General features: G+C 42.4%; 1 protein-coding gene across 2 annotated transcripts in view; it reads right to left on the reverse strand.

Annotated features, from left to right (window-relative positions):
- Nucleotides 1-22899, reverse strand: part of PPM1F (protein phosphatase, Mg2+/Mn2+ dependent 1F) — a 63528-nt gene extending 40629 nt beyond the window's left edge. The window contains exon 1 of one of the 2 annotated variants that reach the window (XM_085860347.1): nt 22643-22899. In XM_085860347.1, the coding sequence (XP_085716473.1) occupies nt 22643-22812 (170 nt within the window). In that variant the 5' untranslated portion in view covers nt 22813-22899. The remainder of the gene's footprint in view (nt 1-22642) is intronic. The other variant, XM_085860348.1, reaches the window with a different exon arrangement.
- Between the last annotated feature and the right edge of the window lie 2191 nt (nt 22900-25090).

The following is a 25090-nucleotide window of genomic DNA, read 5'->3' on the forward strand; positions in this document are numbered from 1 at the left end:
ATGGTGGAGGAGGATGCTGCACTGTATTTAGAAACTGGTGTTGACTTAGCGGTTAGGATAGTGGCTTGAGACCGAGGGTCCTGAGTTCAAGCCCTGTTGTCCACTGAATTGACACCAGGGAGTTGATTCAGCCCGTCATCTTTCCGAGGTCAGCAAAATGAGTACCAGTGTAGCAGCCAAAAGGCTGCACACGAAGGGAAGGGGTATTGACAGATTTATTAAATCTGGTATTGGTGCGACACAGGCATGATGGGCCGAATGGCCACCTCCTGTGCGAAATTTCCTTGTAATTAGCAAAAAACATGAAACATACACCTCCCAGAGACGCCCAAAATGTCAAGCCATGAACGCTGACGTCTCCCGATCTTTATACGCATTGCAATATACCCAGCAATTCGTAGGTATGATGAACAGGCATTCGATAATAATACGAGTGAGGAAAGTGAAAACAACTTTATTGTCTATAAATTGTTGTGGCCTGTTCCAAGTCACGGTAAGGTTGAGCAGACCAAAAGACATGGCAGCTTCAAACCCTTGCGAAGTTACCCAGGAAATGCTTTAAGACCCCAGACGAGGTAGCCGAGGATCACTTGATGAAGGATATAATTTTAAAAATGCCGCTAATTATCTTCTAAAGGGCTGTTTTAATTAACCCAAACACCCAATTTTCACTCCTGCACTTCCATGGAGTTTTCTTAGTATGCATGGAAAGTTTCAGGCTGCTACGTTTTATAGTTTTGTTGTTATGAAGGAGACACATTGACACACCATTGCCTTTTATTGGTATAGATAAGGAGGGGGGGGGGGAGGTACATGTTAAAAATAAATTAAGAGGTTGAAAATGCTCAACGACACTGTGGAAACAAGAAACTGCAGCCTCAGCAGTATGCTGCCTATCGCTTCCAACAGAACGTGCAACGGTTCATTTTGGTTCAGGCACTTGGCCAAAATGTTAAAATGCACCCTGTGCGAGACCAATGGCAGAAAATAAAAGTATGTATTGAAAAAGGCAATAAAAAATAAATTAATAAATGAGGCACATCAAGTTCCATAACATCTTGTACACACACACACACACACACACACACACACACACACACACACACACACACACACACACACACACACACACACACACACACACACACACACACACACACACACACACACACACACACACACACACACACTCTGTCAACTGGCTAAGATCCTGAGTGAAAGCAAAAAGGTGAGACGGAAGAAACTGCTCGAGGAAAATGGGGTACCGAAGCTAAGGAGATGATGAAAGGGTCCCATGTTGAGGTGAACAAAATGGATTGACAGCACAAAGAATTGAGAAGAGAATAAACAAAAGAGAAAAAGGGCAGAAACCTTATCATTATAATGGTCTTTTAAAGGGAACACAAACACATTTTTTTTTCTTCCTGAAAACCATTCATCACGGTTCAATTTCATCATCGTCATTATTTTTTTGCCAATCACAGTGTCGAAAACGCCCTGGAGTGTCGAATTTCGATTTCGCCAGCGACGTCACATGATGAACTCGCATTGATCCAAACGGCAGCTTTACATCGAGAAACAGTGCATTTCGACCTTGGATTCCGATACCGATTCCACTGTTATGAGCAACAACGAAGGTTCTCAGTATGTTGAAACTGATCAGTGGGATTGTGAAGGATTGGTTGGAGACAAAATCAATGATGGAAACGCTTTCGGGGGAATTGTGGAGCCATATCATTTTGAGCCTTGGGTGAGCGATCTAGATGAAGGCGGTGGAAGTGAAGATGAAAACGGCGGTTGCATGTTAACCAAAGCTTGGTAGGTTTTGCTTTTCGTTCAGTTGGCGGTTTATAAGGGAGAAATTTTGTATTAATTGATAAATCGGTTTACATACATATTACTCGAGCAGAAATACCCGTGACCGATCGACAGCATAGACAAAATGGGCGAATAATACTTTATCCCAGCATCGCAGACTGACCAGGTGTCTGTTACGGGATTGTCCAGTTTCATACTTTATCCAGACGCCATTTTTGTCCGTGCCGTGTCCCATCGTCATGTCCGTGAGGTGTCGATGTCCCACTCCAGTAGAGGGGGGTGGGGTGGTGGTGGGCATTGTTGGGGTGATGGTTGAGGGAGGGTGGGGGTGGGACCCTGAAAGTTTTCGCGTCATAGGCCAAATCCTCTCGGAGGAGTAGATGATGATACATACATACTTTCTCTCAAATATAAAGAGACGGGGGTTCATTTGATTTATAGAAATGTGTTGAAAAATCGATAATTATTTTCAGGTGCTCATGGTAACTGCCGGGCAATGGCAACAGATGTTTGATTCACAGCATAAGTTGTCCGTGTGCATGTGCTGGTAACTTTTTTGAACATGTTACATTTTGTAACAAAGTACAAAGGTGTTACAAAGTACAGAGATGGTGTTGCTTTTTAGAGTGACAGCTGTTTTTTCCACTTAATCATGGGCATGGCATCCTCTTTGAAACATGATGGACAACCACAAGATCTCGCCGTCTCTGTTGTTTCATAACAATGCTTTGTAAAATACTCCAAGCGCAAAAGTGAACATTTTGTAAGCCCGATCCACACTCGAGTATTTCAGACAAACCTCATCCAATTTCTGGAAAACTTAGGGTCTTTTGGTCATTGGAATAGTATGGCACCATCTCGGTTTGTATTGCCATACAAGCACCAAGGACACATCGATTCGGCATACTCGTGTGTGGAGGGTGGAAGGAAAATCGAAACTTATTCGCCGTTTGAGTTAAATCGTATAGTGATGTAACCCGTATACAGGACGGATATGGCATTCGACTCCCAGGAGTGATGTTACAGCAAATCTGAAGGAGGAAGAAGATCGACCTTTCATCGGAAAAAGATACATCGTATCTATTGTGGACGTCATCAAGGGATAGATTAATGGTGAGGTGATCTGAATTCAAGACCATGACCATATATGAAGCGGTGCCTCAGGTGAGTTTCGGGCGGTAGCCTGACACACGGAACAATGACGAATGTAGCTCTCAGTTTTCATCTATACCCAGCCACCAAACAAGACTCCTGGCAATTGACTTAATGGCTACAACACCAGGATATGATCAATGCAGCTCAAAACACACCTTGTTCCAACCTTTGGGTGGTACAATAGCCCTGTTGCCCCACAGCATGCAACCAGAAAGTAAGAACACCTCATTTTTATGAGCAAGGCATGGTCTTAATTTCTCGTGGAATTATGATTGTATGGTTGACCATATACCACTGATAACATTATTTGACAAAAGATAGGGTCAGGTCCACATTCGTACAGGATTCAAATTGTTTGGAAGTGATAGGAGCATTATCACAATCGAATACACTCATTACCATTAAAAAAAAAAACCTTTCCTGATACAGGGTACATTACCTGGGTTAACAGGCAGTGTGAACCTCCTCAAGGTTTCAGCACAGAAATTTTCATTGCCAGGATGATAAGTTGTGGAAGAATCATTAGGATGCCAACTTCAGCCCAACTCTGAATGCGTGCAAAGGCCTGTGGGTTAATTCCTTTATACTCATTGAACAGGGACTGAAATGGTTTGTGGTCAGATAAGAGTTCAAAATGTCGACAGAAGAGATACCGAGGCATCTTTGTGACACCAAAAATACATGCAAGAGCTTATTTTTCAACCATAAAAAAGTTACGCTCCACAGCTGAGAGAGTGCGTGATGCATTGGCTGTCGGCTGGAGAATAATGTCATCATTTTGTTGCTGTAATACTCAGCCAATGCCATAGGACGAGGCATCACGACTGAGAACAGGTTGCTTAACAGTATCGGAGTACACCAATACTTTACTACACACTGCGTGCACCACAGCCATTCAATACCTTGACGAATGAGTTTGTGGAGAGATTCAAAAACTGTGATCAGAAGAAAGTTACAGTAATAGTACAACATACCCAGGGATTCTTTGAACTCAGTAGTGTTCACAGGAGTAAGAGCACCACTGATCTCCTCAGTCTAGGACCCGCTGGGCCTTATGCAATCGGCACTGACAATACGACCGAGAAATTCCACTTCTGGTAACATAAACCTACATGTCACGTTTCACCTCAACACTGGCTTTGACAAGACGTTTGAGAACCGCTTCAAGGTTACACAAGTGTTCAGGCTCAGTGCAGCTGGTGATGAAAACATCATCTTGGAAAAAATACAATGGGAATTGCTTTTAGCATAGTCTCCATATTGCATTGAAATGTAGCAGCAGCCAATCTTGATTTTGAAAGGACAAAGCTTTGATGCCAAATGTTAGGACGGGAGCAATATTTGAAACGACACAGGTAGGGTAAGTAACTGCCACAACGCCAGCATGATTTACATGTTTGAGAACCCATGATCCACTGCTATGCTTTGGCACAGAATAGCTCACCCTCTGAACTGAATGGTTGGTTTGAGCAGATTGGTGAAATTGAGGTTTACCTGGCTTCTCAGCCGACGATGAAGAGTTCAGATTGGTCACATGAAACAAACTCGACTGGGAGTTCTGCTTCCTGCTGGTGATAACACGCAGTCCCTCATCAGTAGTCATGCAGGCACTCGCGATCAACACAGCTTTAGTAAGATCGACATCAGGAATGGCCAACAACTTCCGGAGGATCGTTTCTTTGTTGATGCCAATGACGACAAAAAAAAAAATCCCTCAGCATCTCGTCCAATGTGGCACCAAATTCACAATATTCAGCCAACCGGCGAAGGTCAGCAAAAAAAAACTCAAGACAACAACTGACCTTCCTTCCTCCCAAGAGTGTAGAACTTGTATCGGAACACGATTTTCCCATGTTTCTGCTTGTAGTGTTTGGCCACAATCTTGACCAGTTCATCATAGGTCTTGGCCCTTTGGTTTATCGAAGGAGACGAGGTCCTTCATCAGGGGATACGTTGTGTTGCCACACACTGAGCAGAACAGCCTGGCGACGATCAGAATCTTATAACGCTGCTATCTTGTAAGCGATGAAGTATTGTTCCAAACGATCAGCAAAATCTTCCCAGTACTCATCTGGTTGGTACTTCGACAGAATCCCCACAGACGCCATAGTCAGCAATGGTAAATGAGCAAAGCACAAAACTCATCACCAGTTGTGACGTATCCATGGGATTAAGGGATGATTAAGGGATCAAGACAACACCCAAGTAGGGGCTCCACATTATATTCCACCCAGGGTGACACACTGTGCATGCGCATCTAAGTAACTTTAAAGAACATGTCAGTCATCAAATTGCGAATTATCGAAAAGGGCGGGAGAGTGGGGTGTTGAAATGGACATATAAATAAACCGACAACAGTGCACCATCAATCCATTTTGTCGTATTTGATATGGATTGCACATCTTATCCTCGACCTCCTTTCCAACACCAGCCCCTGATAACTCTATTTGATGCCGTTCTTCACTTGCATGTTGTATCCCAACTTTCCAATTTTGGTTTTGAACATTTTGTACAGCTGTGTACGAGTTGGACAGAGTTGTTTTGCAAGATTACTTTTAATGATAGCATTTTATTTTGTGCACAGAACTCCTTTGTAATGCTGCTGTGTACACTTCGTACTGTAATCTCAGAGGCTTCATGACTACCCTCTTTTTTGAAGTTTACCCAATTTGATTTTGGTTTTTCTTAACCTACCTCCCCCCCCCCCACCCAACCTCCAAAAAATGTTTGTTTTCCAGTAACATGCTGCTCAGTGAATGGCAACGTATGTGGAGAATTATATTTTTTGACGTGTTTAAATGCAAGCAGTACAGCATTTCAGATTCTACATCTTTCCAACCAGTATGTGTATGTTGATAGTTGAAAAGATATAGAATTATGAACTTTAACATGTCCATTGTGAGATACTAAATTAGGGGTAAAACAGTTTTGGGTACACAAGCCAGAGGATTAAATGACACCAATTTAATATCTCTGAAAGGTTTCCTTTAAACAGTGAGGCTGGTCTCAGCAAGGATAGAGACAGAATATCATGAACATGGCTCAACAGAACATATGCTGGAATTTAAGAATACTAAACTCCCATTCATCATCCCTGAACATCTTGTATAGTCAGATATTAGACCCTTTCCAGTTGACAAAAATCATACATTACGCCCCTTGGGGGCGTGTGTGTGTGTGTGTGTGTGTGTGTGTGTGTGTGTGTGTGTGTGTGTGTGTGTGTGTGTGTGTGTGTGTGTGTGTGTGTGTGTGTGTGTGTGTGTGTGTGTGTGTGTGTGTGTGTGTGTGTGTGTGTGTGTGTGTGTGTGTGTGTATATATATATATATATATATATATATATATATATATATATATACATATACATATACACATACACATACATATACGTTGTTCGTCTTTCGGCTGCTCCAGTTAGGGGTTGCCACAGCGGATCATCAGTTATGATCCGCATAATGATTTGGCACAGGTTTTACGCCAGATGCCATTCCTGACGTAACCCTGGTTGCCTCTTACGACACAGTACAGGGATAAGGATTGGGTTTCACCATGATTCCGGGCTGCCCTACACCCTCTCATAGCGCGGCCCAGCACAGTGCTCCCGTCCTCAAGCGATCCTCCAACCCAAGCCTCCGAGAAGCCGGATTACAGGCACATTCCACTACGCCCGGTTGTGTGTATATCTATATTAATATTTCGGCACGCCCCTTTCTTTGTTCCACCATCAGATTTTTGTTACTGCATGAAATGAAACAAGATTTGGCACATATACTAATGATATTATTGTCTTCCTTAAGAGGCCCCTCAAAATTCGTTTTGATGCATTTTCACAAACTCCAACGGATTCCATTCAAATTCGGTACGATTATAGCTTTTGGTCCAACTTAAGTCATTGGCTATAAAAAATTTTCATAACACTTCCGATATTCGAAAAAAAAAAAAAAAAAAAAAAAAAAAAAAATCGATAAATCGATATCCCTTATGGGATTTTCCATTCAAATCCACTCAAGTTTAAGGCCTACGGGGGACGCAAATTTCCACTTTGCCCCGGGCGCTGTTTACCTCCGCTACGCCAAGCTGTTAGTTTTAGGGTTTGCTACCCTAACACTAACCTTAACAGCTAACCCTAACCGCTATTCAGGAAATTTGCAAGAAAGCCCGAGCAAAGCCGGGCATTACTACTAGTATATGTATGTATGTATGTATGTATGTATGTATGTATGTATGTATGTATGTATGTATGTATGTATGTATGTATGTGTATATATATATATATATATATATATATATATATATATATATATATACATATACACACACTTTTCTGCAAAGGGGACATGACGACTGCACCGTATTGAGGGGAGGATGGATGGGGCCATGTATCGTGAGATCTTGGCCAACAACCTCTTTCGCTCAACAAGAGCATTGAAGATGGGGCGTGGCTGGGTCTTCCAGCATGACAACGACCCGAAACACACAGCCAGGGCAACTAAGGAGTGGCTCCGTAAGAAGCATCTCAAGTCCCTGGAGTGGCCTCGCCAGTCTCCAGACCTGAACCCAATAGAAAATCTTTGGAGGGAGCTGAAAATCTGTGTTGCCCAGCGACAGCCCCAAAACCTGAAGGATCTGGAGAAGATCTGTATGGAGGAGTGGGCCAAAATCCCTGCTGCAGTCTGTGCAAACCTGGTTAAGAACTACAGGAAACATCTGATCTCTGTAATTGCAAACAAAGGTTTCTGTATGAAATATTAAGTTCTGTTTTTCTGATGTATGAAATACTTATTTCATGCAATAAAATGCAAATTAATTATTTTAAAATTATACAATGTGATTTTCAGGATTTTTGTTTTCGATTCCGTCTTTCACAGTTGAAGTGGACCTATGATAAAAATTACAGACCTCTACGTGCTTTGTAAGTGGGAAAACCTGCAAAATCGGCAGTGTATCAAATACTTGTTTAAAAAAAAAAAAAAATAAAAAAAATATATATATATATATATATATATATATATATATATATATATATATATATATATATATATATATATATATATATATATATATATATGGTGTTGGCTTAATGGTAAGGGTGGTGGGCTTGGGATCCAAGGATCCTGAGTTTACATCCCACCCGGTTGTTGAATAAATTGGGGTGAACTCGGCCTGTCATCCTTCTGAGGTCGGCAAAATGAGTGCCAACATACTGGTATCCTGTGCAAGATTGGCGACCTGTCCAGGATTGTGCCCAATAGCCAAGGAGACTGCTTCGGCAGCACCAACGCTGTGCAGAGTGTAGTCCCAATGGATGGGATGGATGGATGTATATACTCTTCAAAATAAGAAACTTTTAACCCAACCTCCACCCCTAACTCATGCACTTTAAATTTATTCTGCATAATTTGGCAACATAGCAATTGTTTTACACCCCCTCCCGATACCCTCCTCCCCGTCTTCTCTGCCCTCCCCTCTATCTCCTCCCCGTCCTCCTCCTCCCACCCACCTCCTCCTCCTCCCACCCCCTCCTCCTCCTCCCACCCTTCCCCTGCTCCTCCTCCCCCACCCTCCCCTCCTCCTCCCACCCCTCCTCCTCCCACCCCCTCCTCCTCCTCCCACCCACCTCCTCCTCCTCCTCCCCCCACCCTCCCCCTCCTCCCACCCTCCCCCTCCCCTCCTCCTCCCCCCCCTCCTCCTCCTCCCAAAACGAACACCAAATGTCTGCACGGCAGCCATGACTTCTGTCAAAGTCGGGAATGTCTATCCAACATCCATTTTCCGACTTTGAACAAGACACCATCGATGCATCACAGGTGTGTTGTGCAATGTATTTAAAATGTCGATAAAACTTTTGACTCCTTAACTGAAATAAACAGCCGCTGATTTTTCTCTATTGAGACCACAGCGGTCATCAATGGCATAAATCAATGCCTTGCACAGCGGACATAAAATGGCCACCCAGAAGTTGGCCCTCTCAAAAAAAAACATAAAATAAAATAAAATTGGGGTCATCAGGAATGATTGGGATCGGGTGGATTACCGGAAACTCAAATTTTTTTTTTTAGGCCTAAATGCAAAATTTGCCTGGTTCACCTGGCAAACACCGACATCTTGCTACTCCAAAGCTGGAGTTTTGTCTGCTGTTCCAGATTATACAACAAGTAGCACGGTCAATCAGCTATAAAATAAATTCATTCGATGGCTAAAAATGAATAAATATACAAATAAATAAAAAAATTTCAAACATTAGACAGACGGTAATAAAGGCTACAGGCCAAAGTTAAATTTACGAGCCTGTAGCTGGAGGACAACGGGGGAGTTTTGAACTTGAAAAAGTGGGGAGAGGTGGAAGGTCGTCTTCATTCATTTGCAGCACGTTGACTGCGAGTTAGCATCGGTTCTGGCTGGCTCACGGCTATGCCACGAATGCCAGGCACCCTGCAGGTCAGAGCAGGAATATATAATTTGTTCATGATGCCAGCGATAACTCGCCTACTCTTCAGGAAGGACACCGTGGAATCTAATGTCCACCAACCAATGCCGGTAGACGGGATGTCCAGTTTAATATCCATCCGAGGGGTCACACACATTGAAGCCTCGCCCTGCCTGTGAAACCAGGATCAAACATTAAAAGCTGGGTCAGGATTCAAACAGGCTAGTCAGGTTAAAGGTGAGTGCTACATACCTATTTACCATCCTGTCGGACCTGAGGAGATGCATTATATTGTCAAAATGGCTAAAACAAGGCAAACTAGTAGGGCACTCAGTGGGGCACATACCTTCGCTGCACAATCCACGAGAACATATCGGGCCCAAAACATTTTTTGAAATATCCTCCAATACAGTTTTTGGCCCAATCTCTCAATGAAGAAAAATTACTTTGAAAAATTACAGATCCAGATCCAGATTTTGATCTTCACCAACAATGAATTAATTCTGCCTTGTCACATCCCCAACGTGTCCACCAAGTTTCATCCGAATCCGTCCACAACTTTTTGAGATATCATGCTATATATCGTTTTTGGCCCTTTCTCTCAATGGTGAAGAATCGCTTTAAAATTCTAGCAGTCAGATCCGGATCCGGATCTTCACCAAAAATTAATCAGTTCGTCCTCGTCACACACCCAACCTGTCTTCAAAATTTCCTCCAGATCTGTCCACAACTTTTTGAGACATCCTCTACACAAACAGAAAGAAAGGGGTGAAAACATAACCTCCTTCACCTTCGGTGGCGGAGGTAACTAGATCTACAGTTTAACTCAACTGTGCATCGATGGACTTCATTCACCACAAGTCTCATTTAAGATGAGCCAAGCTTGCACATGGGGGGAGTGGATATGGTTTGCTGTTACTCAAGTACAATGTCAACAGATGGTGAAAGAGGTATCAGGTGAGAGGATAAAATAGAAATATATATATATATATATATAAAAAAGGGACAACGTTAGGTACTAGGCATTTTGTTTACACAATGGCTTTTGTTTCCTGATGAACAATCTTGTGGAATTGCATTAGAGACAAGAACGCTGGTTAAATTACCACCTCATACCAAAGTAAGGAAGCAGTTCCAGATTGGTAAAGGAAACATTTAAAAAGGCAGATACTCATCTGTGAGAGATAAAGTGATGGAGCGGAGTGGGGGGGGGGGGAGGGGGTTGTGTGGCAGCTGCTGTACACAAACCTCAGAGAAATCCTCCAATAAATCACGAAACCACATTTCAAGCAAACAGTGAAACTCAAGACAGTTTGAGGGCATCGACCATATGATGTAAAAGTTAGAAAAGAAATATGCAAAACAAGTTGGCCTATCAGTGTTACGATGTGATTTCACAACTCTCGACGCCAAGATTCCACATTCATCCTGATCATTTGTACAAACATACGGACACGTCTCTCAATGGGCTCATTCTGCACGTGACGTTAGTACAAGCTCCGCAATGAACGTCGAACATTTTATGAAACCCTCAGTTGGCATTTAAACGTCACAAAAGTTCAAGCACAAAGTAGAGTTGATTTCCATTTGCAACATGCAATTCCAAACTGCTGAAAACTACGTTCATTTTGTCGATTATTAGTAGCAGCACGCACAAAAACACAGGGACGGGTACGAGAACACTCCACCGCCAAATAACATTGCGTGCACTGTTTAAAAGACGGACACACACACACACACACACACACACACACACACACACACACACACACACACACACACACACACACACACACACACACACACAAACACGCAAGCAGACAGACAGACTCAGATGCATGCATGCATTCATTCATGCACACCTCCTCTCATCTTCATCTGCTTTGCCTTTCCCTCATTTCTGTAGGCCCTCGTTCTGATGCCTTTGGGAACATGCTTCTCTCGTTACTGTAAGCCAATGTCAGTACAAAGCTACAAAACGTTTGGGGCATCAACATGCATCTTAACAGTCTGAATCCTGTACTACTCAGATGATAACATGTTATTATGCTCATCGTGTGATTGTTTACATTAGTATTGTATGCTCAATTACGTGCATGCAAAGATTTTAATGACAGAACAAAGTATTCAAGTGAGGTGATTAAAACTTTGAGAGGAAAAACAAGATTTAACTAGAACAGCATTCGGTTGAGCACATACCTTTGCCAGGCTGAACAGTGAACAGTTTACATTTTGTATTCCACCTGCATCGGGACCTTAACCAAGATCTAATGGGCTTGTTCCTGTTACCTAACCAACTCATCCACCAAGTGTCATCATAATCTGTCAACCTTTTGAAATATCATGGCTATGTATACACATATCCTTGTTGGTCTGAACTCACAATGCTGAAGAATCACTTAAATTCTCAGATCCGGATCTGGATCTTCACCAAAATCGAATAGATTCATTCTTGTCACACATCCAAACACTCCAGCAAATTTTGTCTGAATCTGTCCATAAATTTTTGAGATAATCGGGCTCACAAACAAACATGGGTGAATACAGAACCTCCATCCACCGTCGGTGGCTAAGGTAATATATAAGCTAACGAGGCGAGCGAATAGATCGAATTATAAAACTTTTATTTGATTAAAGAAATGAGAGGGAGAGTGAAGGAGTAAATGAATCGCACAGAACCAAACACATGGTAAAGTGATTAGCTGTGCTTCTTTCATTGCAAAACATTACAAATGCAAACATAGATGGTTTTTATTGCACACTCGTAAACCATGTCCCACATTTGCTTGTTCGTTTGTACTCTCAATGCACGATAATTTTTTTTGGTGAAGATCTACAAAATGGGGAAAACTTTAAAAATAAGTTTTTCCGAATGTAAATCATTACCTCCACCACCGAAGGTGAAGGAGGTTATGTTTTCACCCCTCTCTGTCTACACGATATCTCAAAAAAGTTGTGGACGGATTCAGATGAAACTTGGTGGACAGGTTGGGTGTGTGATAAGGAAAATTTGATGACATTTTGGTGAAGATCCAGATCTGAATCCAAACTTTTTTTTTTAAAGTGATTCTTCACCATTGAGAGATCGGGCGACACTAATCTAAGCATGACCTCTCAAAAAGTTGTGGACGGATTGAGATGAAACTTGGTGGACAGGTTGGGTGTGTGACCACAACAAATTGATTCGATTTTGATGAAGATCCGAATCCGGATCTGGACACGAGAATCATTTAAATTTTCAAAGTGATTCTTCACCATTGAGGGATCGGGCCAAAAACGACATGTAGCATGATTTTTCAAAAATGTATTGTGCCAGATATGCTCTCGTGCATGAGGTTATTATTACATGGCGGAGGTATCTGCTCTCGCAAATGCCCTTCTAATTATCCTCGCCAAAGGAGAGGGTATTGCATTTGGGTCTGTTTGTCCGCACAGAACTTTCGTGTTTTTCTCCGCAACAGCTTGTCGGATTGAGACAATTTTCACCATTGGTGTGACTACTCATGTAGAAAGTTAATAATTATGACGTCATAGGTCACGTGGTATGGCAGCCATGTTGGAAAAACAGAAAAACTTTGGATCTCCATCTCTGAAACCGCACAAGGAAAAAAAAATTGAAACTTTGCACACAGCAAGTACTCCTCATGGGGAATGAGCGATTTTTTTTTAATGACGTCATCGGGGCCTCCGTTATGACATCATAATTGCACATGCAGAGTGCTACATCTGATCAGAGTGAAAGTTTTGGAAGGTCATCTAGGGATAAAATGGTCCACAGAAAGAAAAAAAAATGATGACGTCATCAGTCACGTGATTTGGCAGCCAGATTGTTAAAAAAAATTTTTTTTTTTAAACCTTCAAAAATCTTCTCTGAAATGGCTGAAGAGATAAAGGCCAAACATTACAAATATGACCGCCTATCCATGAGGAACAAAAAGGTTCATACATATGATGTCATAGTTCACATGGTTTGGCAGCCATATTGGATTTACCCAAAAACATTAAAAAAAAATTCTCCAAAACAGCTGGACAGATCAAGGGGAAACTTCACATAAATGTTCCCCAAAGCATGTGTGTACAAGGTTGTTCAGGAATAATTAATGTCACATAGTTTGGCAACCATATTAGATTTCAGAAAAATATTAAATGTTTTCTCTGGAACCGCTTAACCAATTGACGTGAAACTTCACATTTGTGATTGAGTAATGATGTGGAATACAAGTTTTAAATTTCAAATTGATCAGATACATGGTTTGGCAGCCAGAATTATTTAATTTTTGATGTGGGGTTTTTAAAAATTATTTTTGAATAAGGGTCACTTGGCTGGGCTTGGATGGGTTTTCGGGTAGAGGAGTAGCAGCTGAAATGTGAATCCTATCCAGGTTCCTCCTGATTACTTCATCTTTTGTTTTTGCTTGTTCGGGTTCCTTCTGTTTACTCCAATGCAGGACTGCACCAATTTGGTCTTCCATTTGATCTGAATTGAATTTATTTTCATCCCATTCTGAATTCAATCAAACAATAAAAAAAAAAAATGTCATGGGTCAGGTTCAGGTGTCCTATCAAAGCGGGATGTCTTGGTACCAAATCATCACTGCCAGCAGTTATAACATAGCAGTTCTAATTATGTCTCAATTACATAACACACCAGCACACACCGTACAAAACAAGTCCTGGTGAGGGGCTGCAATCTCTGATTGTCATTACAAATACAAACAAGAAAAAGAGCAATCAAAATTGTTAGCCAAACCCATTCCTAAAAGGACAAGAGATGCTATTAGAAACAGTGTGGATGTACATCAAGAGGATTCATTCTCAGATCTACTCTAATCTATGCACCCCACAAGGCTTCTGAATAAATGATCAATCGTGTTCTCTCTATGTACACGCTTTAAAAAAAAATGGGGAGGATGGGAGGGTATTGTAACCGGTTCTGTCTGTCTGTGTCTGTCATGCTATTTCCTCCAAGACACTGGTGCAGAAATTCACCAAACTTGATAGTTATGATCACCACATGGCAAGAAGGGTCGAGATGAGCATCATTTAAAAAAAACAAAAAAACTCAAAAATCCAATTACGGCCATATTTTTCACGAGACTGGTATACAATCAACATTGGGGGACGCATGAAATATGCAACAATTTTTCTTCCTCCCCTCCACTCCCAGATTCATTCCCTTGGGGGTGGAGACTTAAAGTCACAGCGATTAAAACAAAAGACTTCTTTTCTTTCTTTTTTTAACCTCAAAATGTCGTTGCTGGTGGAAGTTTTTTGCCATTAAACTTTGCTATTGGTGAAAATTGTTGGAATTTGCGATGGAGCACCATCGACTTTGCTCCTGGTTTGTGCTGCGGTCAGAAACACTCGGTTTGCCAACACCAATGCGGTTGTTTATCATATTATCAATTTAAGGAATGGCAACAGGGATATGGACATGTAGTTTAATACCTACGATGTGAACAAAGCAGACAACACATGACAATTGGCACAGATTCTCCTTCACCCACACAAATGTATTGAGTAGATTAATCTCAATACAAACAAATTTGTGGCAAAATAATAAAACAAAATGGAAAATTTACCAAATGCCTAACATACCTCATCAAACTTTTCCGAGATCTCTCACCGGTTCAAGAAATTTGATAAATTAACCGCACAAGACCAATTCCACAGGATATAATACAGAAGCAGCACAAATAAAGCAATTTGAGAACTCCACAGGATGCTTCCTGGTGAAGATGGAAATCTGCTTGGGATCTTCAGAGACAGGAATCTTCTTGGGATCCACCCAAACAGAAGAAATGAAGAAACCCAAAGCAGACTCAAGCAGCTTTGTGCCGCTCTCTCATTGGACTTGCGCAGCTCATGGAGTTTGTGTTCGGTCTGTCGGTCTCTCCATTTACACCCTGAGCTCTTCTGACAATTTTCCATACCACAAATCAATTATACCAGGAAAATGCCTTCTCCAACCTCATAGGGAGACCGGATCAACAGAGGAAGATCACGAAGATATGTCGATGAAGTTCTCAAACTCTGAATCTATCTGATCCACCATTCAACGAGCACATCAAGAACCCATCATCAAAATCAGAGAAATGCTTGACCAGATGACATCAGTGATTTTGTCCTTCATTTCCATTCAGCTGAACTGGCATCTTCCAAAATCTGATTTTTCAAAAGTTCTTTCCAGTTTTATAGGCTGTCTAGCAATTCACAAGAACAGTGCCCAAACACACACATATTGATATCGAGTTTCCAAAGCTGTTCAAGGCAATCGAAATAATGGATTATTAAGCTGCGAGCCTAAACGCCCATTAAATGTTGAATCGAAGGCAAACCCGAGTATATTGCATGTTGCAGACATGACATGCTTGGTCTACTTCATCCCCACCGATAATCTTTTGAACTTGATTCACCATCCCATCTGAAATTACTCATTGGTAGTAAACACTCACAGGATGTAAAAGGGGGATATTTGCATAATGTGAACACACGAAGGTGAGATGATAAAGAAATAAAATGAAAATTAACAGAAAGGGAAAGGAAAAGGCAGAAAGTGTGTGGGAGACGAGAGGTTAAGTGTTATTACTAGTGGGGGGGGGTGCCCCATTGTGGAGAATATCAACATAGGAATGCTTATTGGTATTAATAATTTGTACCAGTCCTGACGGGATGATGCAGAGGTTGTGCACTTACCTTAGAGCAGTCTCAAATGGGTTTGATTCCGGACGAAACCACAAACTATTGGAATGGCGCGTTACAGGCTGAGAATTGCACCACAAAATTTGTCCAGCGAGAATGAGCTCGACCCGTAACAATGTGGGCAGGGAACGTGAACTCCGTTCAAGCCAAAATGACAATGGTTAGAAACAGAGGCCATTATGGTAGAAAAGATACGTGGGTGAGGATGGTGGCATACGGCTGTCAAATTGGCAACAACCAATCAGAAACAGCCCAGGGCAGTTCTAATGTATTTGCAAATAAAGAACCAAGGAATGGCGAGTCTCTGTGGGGCCACACATGTAAATATGGAACATCAGTAATTTTACACCCCACCCTACACACCAATAACACTCAAGCAAAATCAGTCATCTTTAATAATTCTGCAACACTTAAACTACCTTCCAGTCGACGCCCCCAAACAATTCAAGGGAATGAGGAAATTCAAGTGTGAATATTCACCTTGCTACATAAAGCCACAAAAATAAAAGTAAACAACCATAATCAATTAAAGTAGATCTCTTCTTGTTTGCTCCCATGGATATATCACATGGTTCGGACAAGTGTACCACACAGCACCTCAAATCGCTCAAAGTCTATGTCGTCGTCATAAAGCCACTCATACTGTTGATACCGCATTCTCAAACGTGTTCAGATTGCAGGTGCCTTCGGCATCATGTTAATCACCACGGAATTAATCTGGGGAAATTACACAGCCTCAGTCTAAAGAAGGGGTAAGTATGCAAAAAAATTGGAGATCACATAAAACAAGCTAAAGCACCCCACCACATCCCCATCCTCTCCACCCTGAACCCCACAACACTGGTCCAACAATCCTCCCACCACTTGTGTTATCCAATAAATGGACAAACCCCAATGTCAAGGACCAAGACCATGTTGCCTGCAATGTATGGAGTGAAAAATATGGTCTCTTAGAACGGCACTCGGGAGAGGACATACCTCCACCAGGCTGAAGAGTTTACGTTTTGCATTTGCATCCACATTTTAACCAAAACATAATCGGCTTGTTCTTGTCAACTGCCCAACTCATCCACCATGTTTTGTCATAATCTGTCAATCACGTTTTGAGACATTATGCTATATAATCGGTTCATCTGACCACATGCTTGTCAAAGTAGACATCTCCTTGGCTGTTAGTAGAGAACAGCCTCAACACCGTCGAGGCTGCCGTTTCACTCTGGCCGACTGGCAGGGACTTCAAGCATCCATCAAACTGCTCGACTGGTCTCCCATCTCTACTTTCTCCGACATCAACTCATCCTGGGAATTCGATAAAAGAAATTTGCTCTCTCTCAGACAGATTTATCCCAACACGTCTCCAGTTGTCCTACCCTTCCTCCTGCACATGAATCACTGAAGCTTGTTGCGAGGCAGTTGTCCTGAAACAACTTGCCTTCGCCTCATGGAAGGCAAATCCAACTGAAGGCAATCTCAATTCCTTCGATAAAGCTCTGAACAAGTGTGTCTACCCTCAGGAGAGCCAGAAAACAACATCTTTCTAATCGCAAGTCTGAAATGAACTCTCAAACCCGTCTCCCTCCTCCAAATCCTGTGTCGTTGAGTTAAGTCTGTTTCTGGTGTATGCTCCCCCTCCATCCCCTCCCTTACCTCAAATGGCCGCACAGCTGACACTGCACGTGAAATGGCTGAATGCCAAAACTCAGTGTTTGCTTCTAAATCCTGCATCCCAAACCCATTGCTTTCTGTACCCACCTTACCCAGTCACACCCACCTGTTCCTGGACTCTGTGTCCTTTTCTTCTGACAAAGTGAAGAGTTTGCTGTCAATCCTCGACTCAGATTCTGCAACCGATCCAGACAGCATCAGCCCATGTGTCCTAAAAACCTGCTCTGCTGCTCTTGCTCACCCTCTGTCTGTTCTATTCACCCTCTCATTTGCTCAATGTCATGTGCCACCTGCTTGGAAATCAACAAACATTACCACTCTGCATAAAAAGGTGCAAAAACAGATCCTTGCAACTACAGACCAATCAGCCTTCTCCCAATCATCAGCAAGCTTATGGAATCCATCATCGCTTCCAACATTAAATCCTTTGTCTTCTCCAATGTCCCGATTTCCGATCATCAATTTGGATTCAGACCAGGTCACTATAACCTGGACTTGCTGCTCCTGCTTTCCTTGCAATGGATGGAGGTCCTCAATGGATGGACATGAGATCAGAGCTATCCCCCTAGAATATCACGTGCTTTCAATGCGGTCTGGCATCAGGCCCTACTCACCAAACTCTCTGCCTATGGTATCCAAGGCAATCTCCTCTCTTGGCTCGCAGATTTCCTCTCCTGTCACAGCCAACGTGTGGCCCTAAATAGAGTTCTCTCATCCCCTCTTCCTGTCCAGGATGTTGTTCAAGGCAGCATTCTGGGCCCTGTGCTTTTTCTGGTTTTCATCAATGATTTGTCCAACTCTGGAAAATCCTCTTCATCTCTTTGCTGATGACTCCACCCTCTGCCATACAATCTGTCGTCCCTCAGATCAGCAAGCAGCAGCTTCTTCACTCTCTGCAGATCTGGATAAAATCACAATCTGGTCCAACACTTGGAACATGTCTTTCAATCCTAACAAATCTCACACTCACTCACTTTGTCTCTCCGAAAGGACTGTCTGGAAAACCTCCCAATCTACTTTCTCAACAATCTCTTGAAGAAGTCCTTTCATTCAAGCTTCTGGGTCTCAATATCTGCCATGATCTTTCCTGGAAAAGTCACATTTCAAAGCTGGCCTCCAAAGCCAGTCGCCGACTGGGCATCTTCCATCGTGCAAAGTCCTTCCTTGGCACACCTGAGCTCCTGAACACATACAAAGCTTTCAACCACAGCCTGATTGAAGTACTGCTCACACATCTGGGCTGGTGCTCCCATCTCTCACCTTTCTCGGCTTCACGCTGTGGAAACTAAGATATCTAGGATCATTGGCGGCTCTCACAATAAGGCTGAGACTTTGGGTCTCTCGCTCTCTCAACACATGCAGGTTGGTGGTCTTTATGTCTTCTACAGTCTCTCCAGCCTCACCCCCCTATTCTGACTGTGATATGACCCCCCCCCCCCATATTACCACAGGGCACTCAAGGTCTGCCAGCAATCCCCTTCTGGTAAAACTACCAAAATCAAGAATCACTGCTCAGTCTTCATCCTTTCATTCCTCTTTCCCCCCACCTTAGGAATAAACTCGCACACTCTTGAATCCAACTCTTCCCTCCAGGTCTTCAAAACAGCTATTCCCCACCATCTCTTATCTTCCCCTATCCAAACCATAATGCTTTTGGTGGATTGAGAGTTAACCTCCATATGACCGTTTCCTGTGCTGCCATCGGCTCTACCTACATGCACAACACTGCAGCTATGAGTGAGTTCAGCTCTGGAGGACACCCTTCACCCCTACTCCACTCCAATGCTTCAAAATGAGGTTAACGTCACACCCTCTCCCAATAATACCCCTTTGTCTGACCCAGACCAAACTCATCTGTTGGGGAGAAAGGCATTCAAGTTTCATTGAAATTCTCTGAAAGTATCAATTGTTTATAGTGTTGCTATGGTGTGGTTAATTTACATTTGTGTGCAATAACAAATAATTAACATACGAGGATGTGTTCAAAAGTAATGCCTCCTATTATTTTTCTCCAAAACAGGTAGAGCTATTCAAATGAAACAAAAACATACAAACACTGCTCGTTATTTCTCAACACAACCACTGCTGCGCTCCACACATTTCCATCAATGTTCAAATGGTTTTGTGATGGGGTCACAATATAACTGTGCATCCTGCTGACTTATCGAGCACTTCACAGTGACCTTGACATGGTCCGAAGAAGAATGTTCTCCATCAAGGTATCCCTTAAGTTTGGGGAAAGATGAACATTTGAAGGAGCCAAGTCAGGACTTGTAGATGGAGGTGATCCTTTGTCGACTCTTAGGATCGTAATGGTACACCAAACTCTCATCTCCAGTGCTCCACAGCACTGACAATGTTGTGCTGCCCTCTTGACTTACATAGCACTGAGATGTCCAGTGTCAGAATCAATAAAATAAAATAAAATAAAAAACTTCACACCCAGTGGTAGGAAGAACTAATGTGCAAACTGCGTTTTGTTTCATTTAAATATCTTCACCGGTTTTAGAGAAAAAGAAGAGGAGGCAATACTTTTCAACACGTCTGGATATGTGTATGTATGTATCCCCGGTAGGATGGTGCACAGGTCGGGAGGTTACTTACCTTGGAGCTGACCAGTGTTGGTTCAATGCCAGACAACTCTAAACTGCCGGAATGGCGATTCGCAAGCAGGGGGTTGCATCACACAAAGGGTATATTCAATATCCCATCTGGCAGAATATTAGTTGTTGGACCTTCGAGATCCCACAGTGTCTTTTGTGAAGAGTAGTGTCCTGAACAAATTACAAACTCGCACCATCTTCAGTCGAACATCAGGCCAGGTCAGCAAGTTCGTGAAAGGCTTAGGACAAGCACTTTCCCTGGCTGGAATCATTGGGGCCATTAAAGTGTGTGATGTGTGTGTGTGTGTGTATATATATATATATATATATATATATATATATATATATATATATATATATATATATATATATATATATATATATATATATATATATATATATACGTACATACATCCAACCTACTCATGTTTATGATGGTGATGGTGATGGTGCTGGTAAGCAGGAGGGTAAAAGTGAAAGGTGTCCTGGGGAGGCTGTTGATGCAGATCATTTGGCCGTTGTAGAGGAGAGTGGGTGGGAGATGCAGGAGGTACTGGTGGAGTGGAAGGAGGTATTCTGGAAGCATGGACTTAAGACGAGTGTCAGGTTAAATGAATATCAGGTGAGAGGGGAAGGAGACCAGGCAGGAAAATAGGTTTGAGTATCCAGGGAAATGGTGACCAGAGATGGTAGGTTCGACGCAGAGGTGCGGAGGAGGATTCAGGTGGTTGTGAATGTGTGGAGTATGGTGGAGGGATTTATGACAAACAGAAAAATATCAAGGAAATTGAAAGGGAAAGTTCTGGTATCTTTGGTAACACAGAGATAAGAGGTTGCAGGTCTGCGAGAACAACTGAGTCAGGAAGATTTCAGGAGTAAAGAGGGTGGATAGGAGGGTGATGGATGAACTGAGGAAGGAGATTGGTGTGCAGATGAGCTTGATAGGTAGATTGGTAAGAAATCCAGCTGAAGTGAGTGGACAGTGTGGATGGGGTAAGAGAGAAAAAAAAAAAAGAGAGAGTGGATAGTTTGAGGAAGCAAAGTAGGAAGAAAAAGAGATAGGTGGTAGTCGAGATAGGAACGTTGGGTAAGGAGGGATGTCAATAAGGTGGGGATGGTTGGAGAGTGGAGAGTGTTGGCTGAAGACAAGTGGAGGAGTATCAATCAAGGCAAAGCAGATTTGTACCATTCAGCCTCAAGGCTTACCCTGTATAAATGGAATTAGGGAAGAGAAGGTGAAGAATATAAATATATATATATATATTTTTTCCTGGCAAGGAGTCGGGCAGCAGAGAAACTCCCCTTCGGGCAGGAGTGCCCATCTCAGCCCACCTTCGATGGGCAATTTAAGGTGGCGATATGTTTTCTGGAACACACTGTACACCTGACAATTATTTTTGGGACATACTGTTATCATATTGTGCCTTGCTGGACCAGAATTGCAGTTTTTGTGATGCAAAACACCAAGTGATGTAAATATATAAACAGGTTTAAGGAATTTCAAGAAATAGCATGCCAACTGGAGTCTTATCTACAGTAATCACCAGAAAAAATCTTGAATCTTCTGACTTCACACATAACAAAGATCATCATTGTCGAGATCAAAATTAGGAGTTGAAGTGTTGCGCGTGGACGATCAAGACTTCCCCAAAAAGAGTAATAAGCTCGCCACCTGATCGGAGAAGGGTTGGACGGCCAAGAGAGACTTGGTGAAGCCAAGAAGGTGACCTGGAATAAAATTTCAACGTAGACCCAAGACCGACGAAAGTTCAGAAGAAGCTCCACCTATGCCAGGTGGCATTCACTGGATATAATAAAAAAAGAAATATATTTATTAAGGTTTTGTTTTGCAGTCACCGGTCCTGGTGGTTCCTCGACAGGTTCATTGTTGAGTCAATCACTTGCACAGGATTATTCATTTAACAACATGCGCTCAAAATCATTTTACAATTTAAAATGCTGCTCAGTTACATGGCAAGTCAGGTCACAAAGACTGGCCGCATGATCTGGATGATTGGTCGGGAAAGTGGAGAAAAGGGAAAAAAAGTTTGGAAACGAGAAAGGAAATGGGGAAGGTAGGGGTGGGGCGGTGGGGACATATCTCCCTCATTTTTATTGGACGTACATGGCCTTAAAAAAAACGACCAAAAGCAAAATAAATGCGGAGAAACGGGACATAAATGAGAAAAAAGGATACTTCGGAACATTGGGATCAAGACTATGACTGACTTGGGGGAAACAATCGCAAGGACGGGCTAACACAAGCCCACTCACTGTTTCCCGAGATGTTGAAGACAAAGCTCCAGGCTCTCTCCCTCCAGCTCGTCGGCCGTTACCCAACTGTTCGCTGCGGGCCGCACCGGAGGAGCCTTATCCGCTCCGAGCGCCGGGAAAGCGACCAGGAAGGCATCGAGCAAGCAACGCCACTCACAGTCCGCCGCCATGACCACACATGGCACCCCGGTGAGGGACGGTCAGGGGTGGGAGGGAAGGGCAGGAACCGAGTTATTCGCAATCGAGTAAAAAGCGCCGGATGACACGCGCATGCGCAAATAAAGTTGGCCGTTTAATATTCGTCATTCCTGGGTTTTCATTTATTTATTTATTTATTTTAATAACCAACGTCAAGATCTCTCAGGATCTATAAGCATCACGCACAATCGTAAAATTGAATTCCCTCATCGGGTACATAATTACATATTTACATATCCAATGGTTTACTTATACTATCGATTGTATTGTTGACATATGTGTGAATTTTGTTTTTGTAAAGAAAGTAAAAATATTAAAAAAAAAAAAAAAAAAAAAGCTGGCGTACACCGCCGTTATAATACCGCCATTGTCACCGCCACATTCCTCACGAGGAAGTCGGACCCCAACAAATATAATTCGTGGAATAAGTAACTTAACCGCTGAAAAGAGATGAAACAAATCGCTGGAGATGCAATCTCTTGCGTAATTATTTCTTGTGCGTATCCTTGTGTACATTTAACCGAAACAACTCGCATTTCCAGGGGCCGGTTAAGATTTCGAACTGGAGAGGAATCTCGATATCGGGTTTTCAGAGCACGACCATAATTTCGCGGACGCCGCCATGTTGGTTGTATTCACCTCCCCAGCAACGATCCAGCACGTTTATCTGGTTATTCTCACTTGCTGCAAAGGAAGGCTGCGCTAATTATTTGGCCTCGTTTGAAGATCTTTACCTTTTCTCACTTGTTTCGCTTGCCAACCAATATGGCGCCCGAGCACTGGCATCATTAGTACTGAAACCATTCTGTCTGAAGTCGGGCACCGAACAACACGTTGGACACGTATGTCCCTCGAGATGGACAACTTTTCGCTCTTCGTACAAACCGCATTCATTGCAAGACTTTGCAAATATTTCTCCACCGCTTGAAACCGCAGGTTGCCCAGCTCCACCCATTGCACCTTGACTCATTGCCCCCCAAGAGCACACCTGTGGTGAATAAAATTAACATCCGATTTTTTGTTTTTTGTTTTTTTTTTGTCCAAGACGCCCACATTGGTGGTGCTTGCCAATTGAAGACCTGAGTGCAAGAAGTACTTTAGTCACAAAATAACACTTTTGAGATATTGAGGATCAAAGTTTTCAAAACATGATGCAGATACTTTTTTTTTAAAGGTGGCATAATATGGAGCCTGTTGCTGCTTCCAGGGGCTACACGGAGCAGACAAACCCTTTTTTGTGGAAAAATAATCCTTTATTACAAAGTAAACGAGAAAATTAGTTTTGGACTCAAGTACTTTTTGTGGCTGAGTACCTGGACTTAAGTACTTTTTGTGGCTAAGTACCTGGACGTAAGTATTTTTTGTGGCTAAGTACCTGGACTTAAGTACTTTTTGTGGCTAAATACCTGGACTTAAGTACTTTTTCTGGCTAAATACCTGGACTTAAGTACTTTTTGTGGCTAAATACCTGGACTTAGGTACTTTTTGCAACAAAATGGCTGGACTTGGGTACTTTTAACACACAAAGTCCTTTATTGCTCATTTTTGATTGCCAAACAGTCATATTTACTATGTCTCATGGGGCTGTACAGTGTACATACATCCAATACATGGGGAATCTGGGTCTGCACAGCATTGCACTGCACTGCCACATGCACAGTTTTATGAGGGCTCATAAGCTGATGACGAATGTAGTGCCTTTTTCAGTACCAGCAAAGTATAATGCATAGAAACTTCATACCTGATGCTTTGGCATCCTTCATTCTCTTTCTAGCCCAACCTTCAGGTTTCTTTTACGTTTTGTTTGCCCCTGTCATGCCTGTTATCAGGGTTATCCTCATTCACACCATGCTGTCCAGCCTCCATGGTCACCATTTTCATAGCTTGTCACGTGAGACATACTAGCATTTTGATTGGACAGTCATGAACTTCGGAACTTCTTGCTCAAACATTATGGACTTGGGTATTTCTTGCACTACATTTTAGTGAATTCAACAATGACCATATACCAATATACAGGACTTGAGTACTTATTTTCGGAATTTCTTGGTATCAAATGATGCTCTGGCCATTATAGATTATAGTATTGGTGCCAGCTCTGGGTTATGTACATGGAAGCAAAAACATCCATATTGCTTATGTGTACTGTATATATATATTCATACATGGTGGTTATATCGCTCTGATAATTCCAATTGCATTGGTCTATATAGGCCGACACCAGAGGCCTGACGCCAACAGTCCTTATTC

The sequence above is a fragment of the Eptatretus burgeri genome, chromosome 16 (genome assembly GCF_056783735.1).
Source record: "Eptatretus burgeri isolate ZD-2024b chromosome 16, Ebu_testis_v1, whole genome shotgun sequence".
Classification (NCBI taxonomy): domain Eukaryota; kingdom Metazoa; phylum Chordata; class Myxini; order Myxiniformes; family Myxinidae; genus Eptatretus; species Eptatretus burgeri.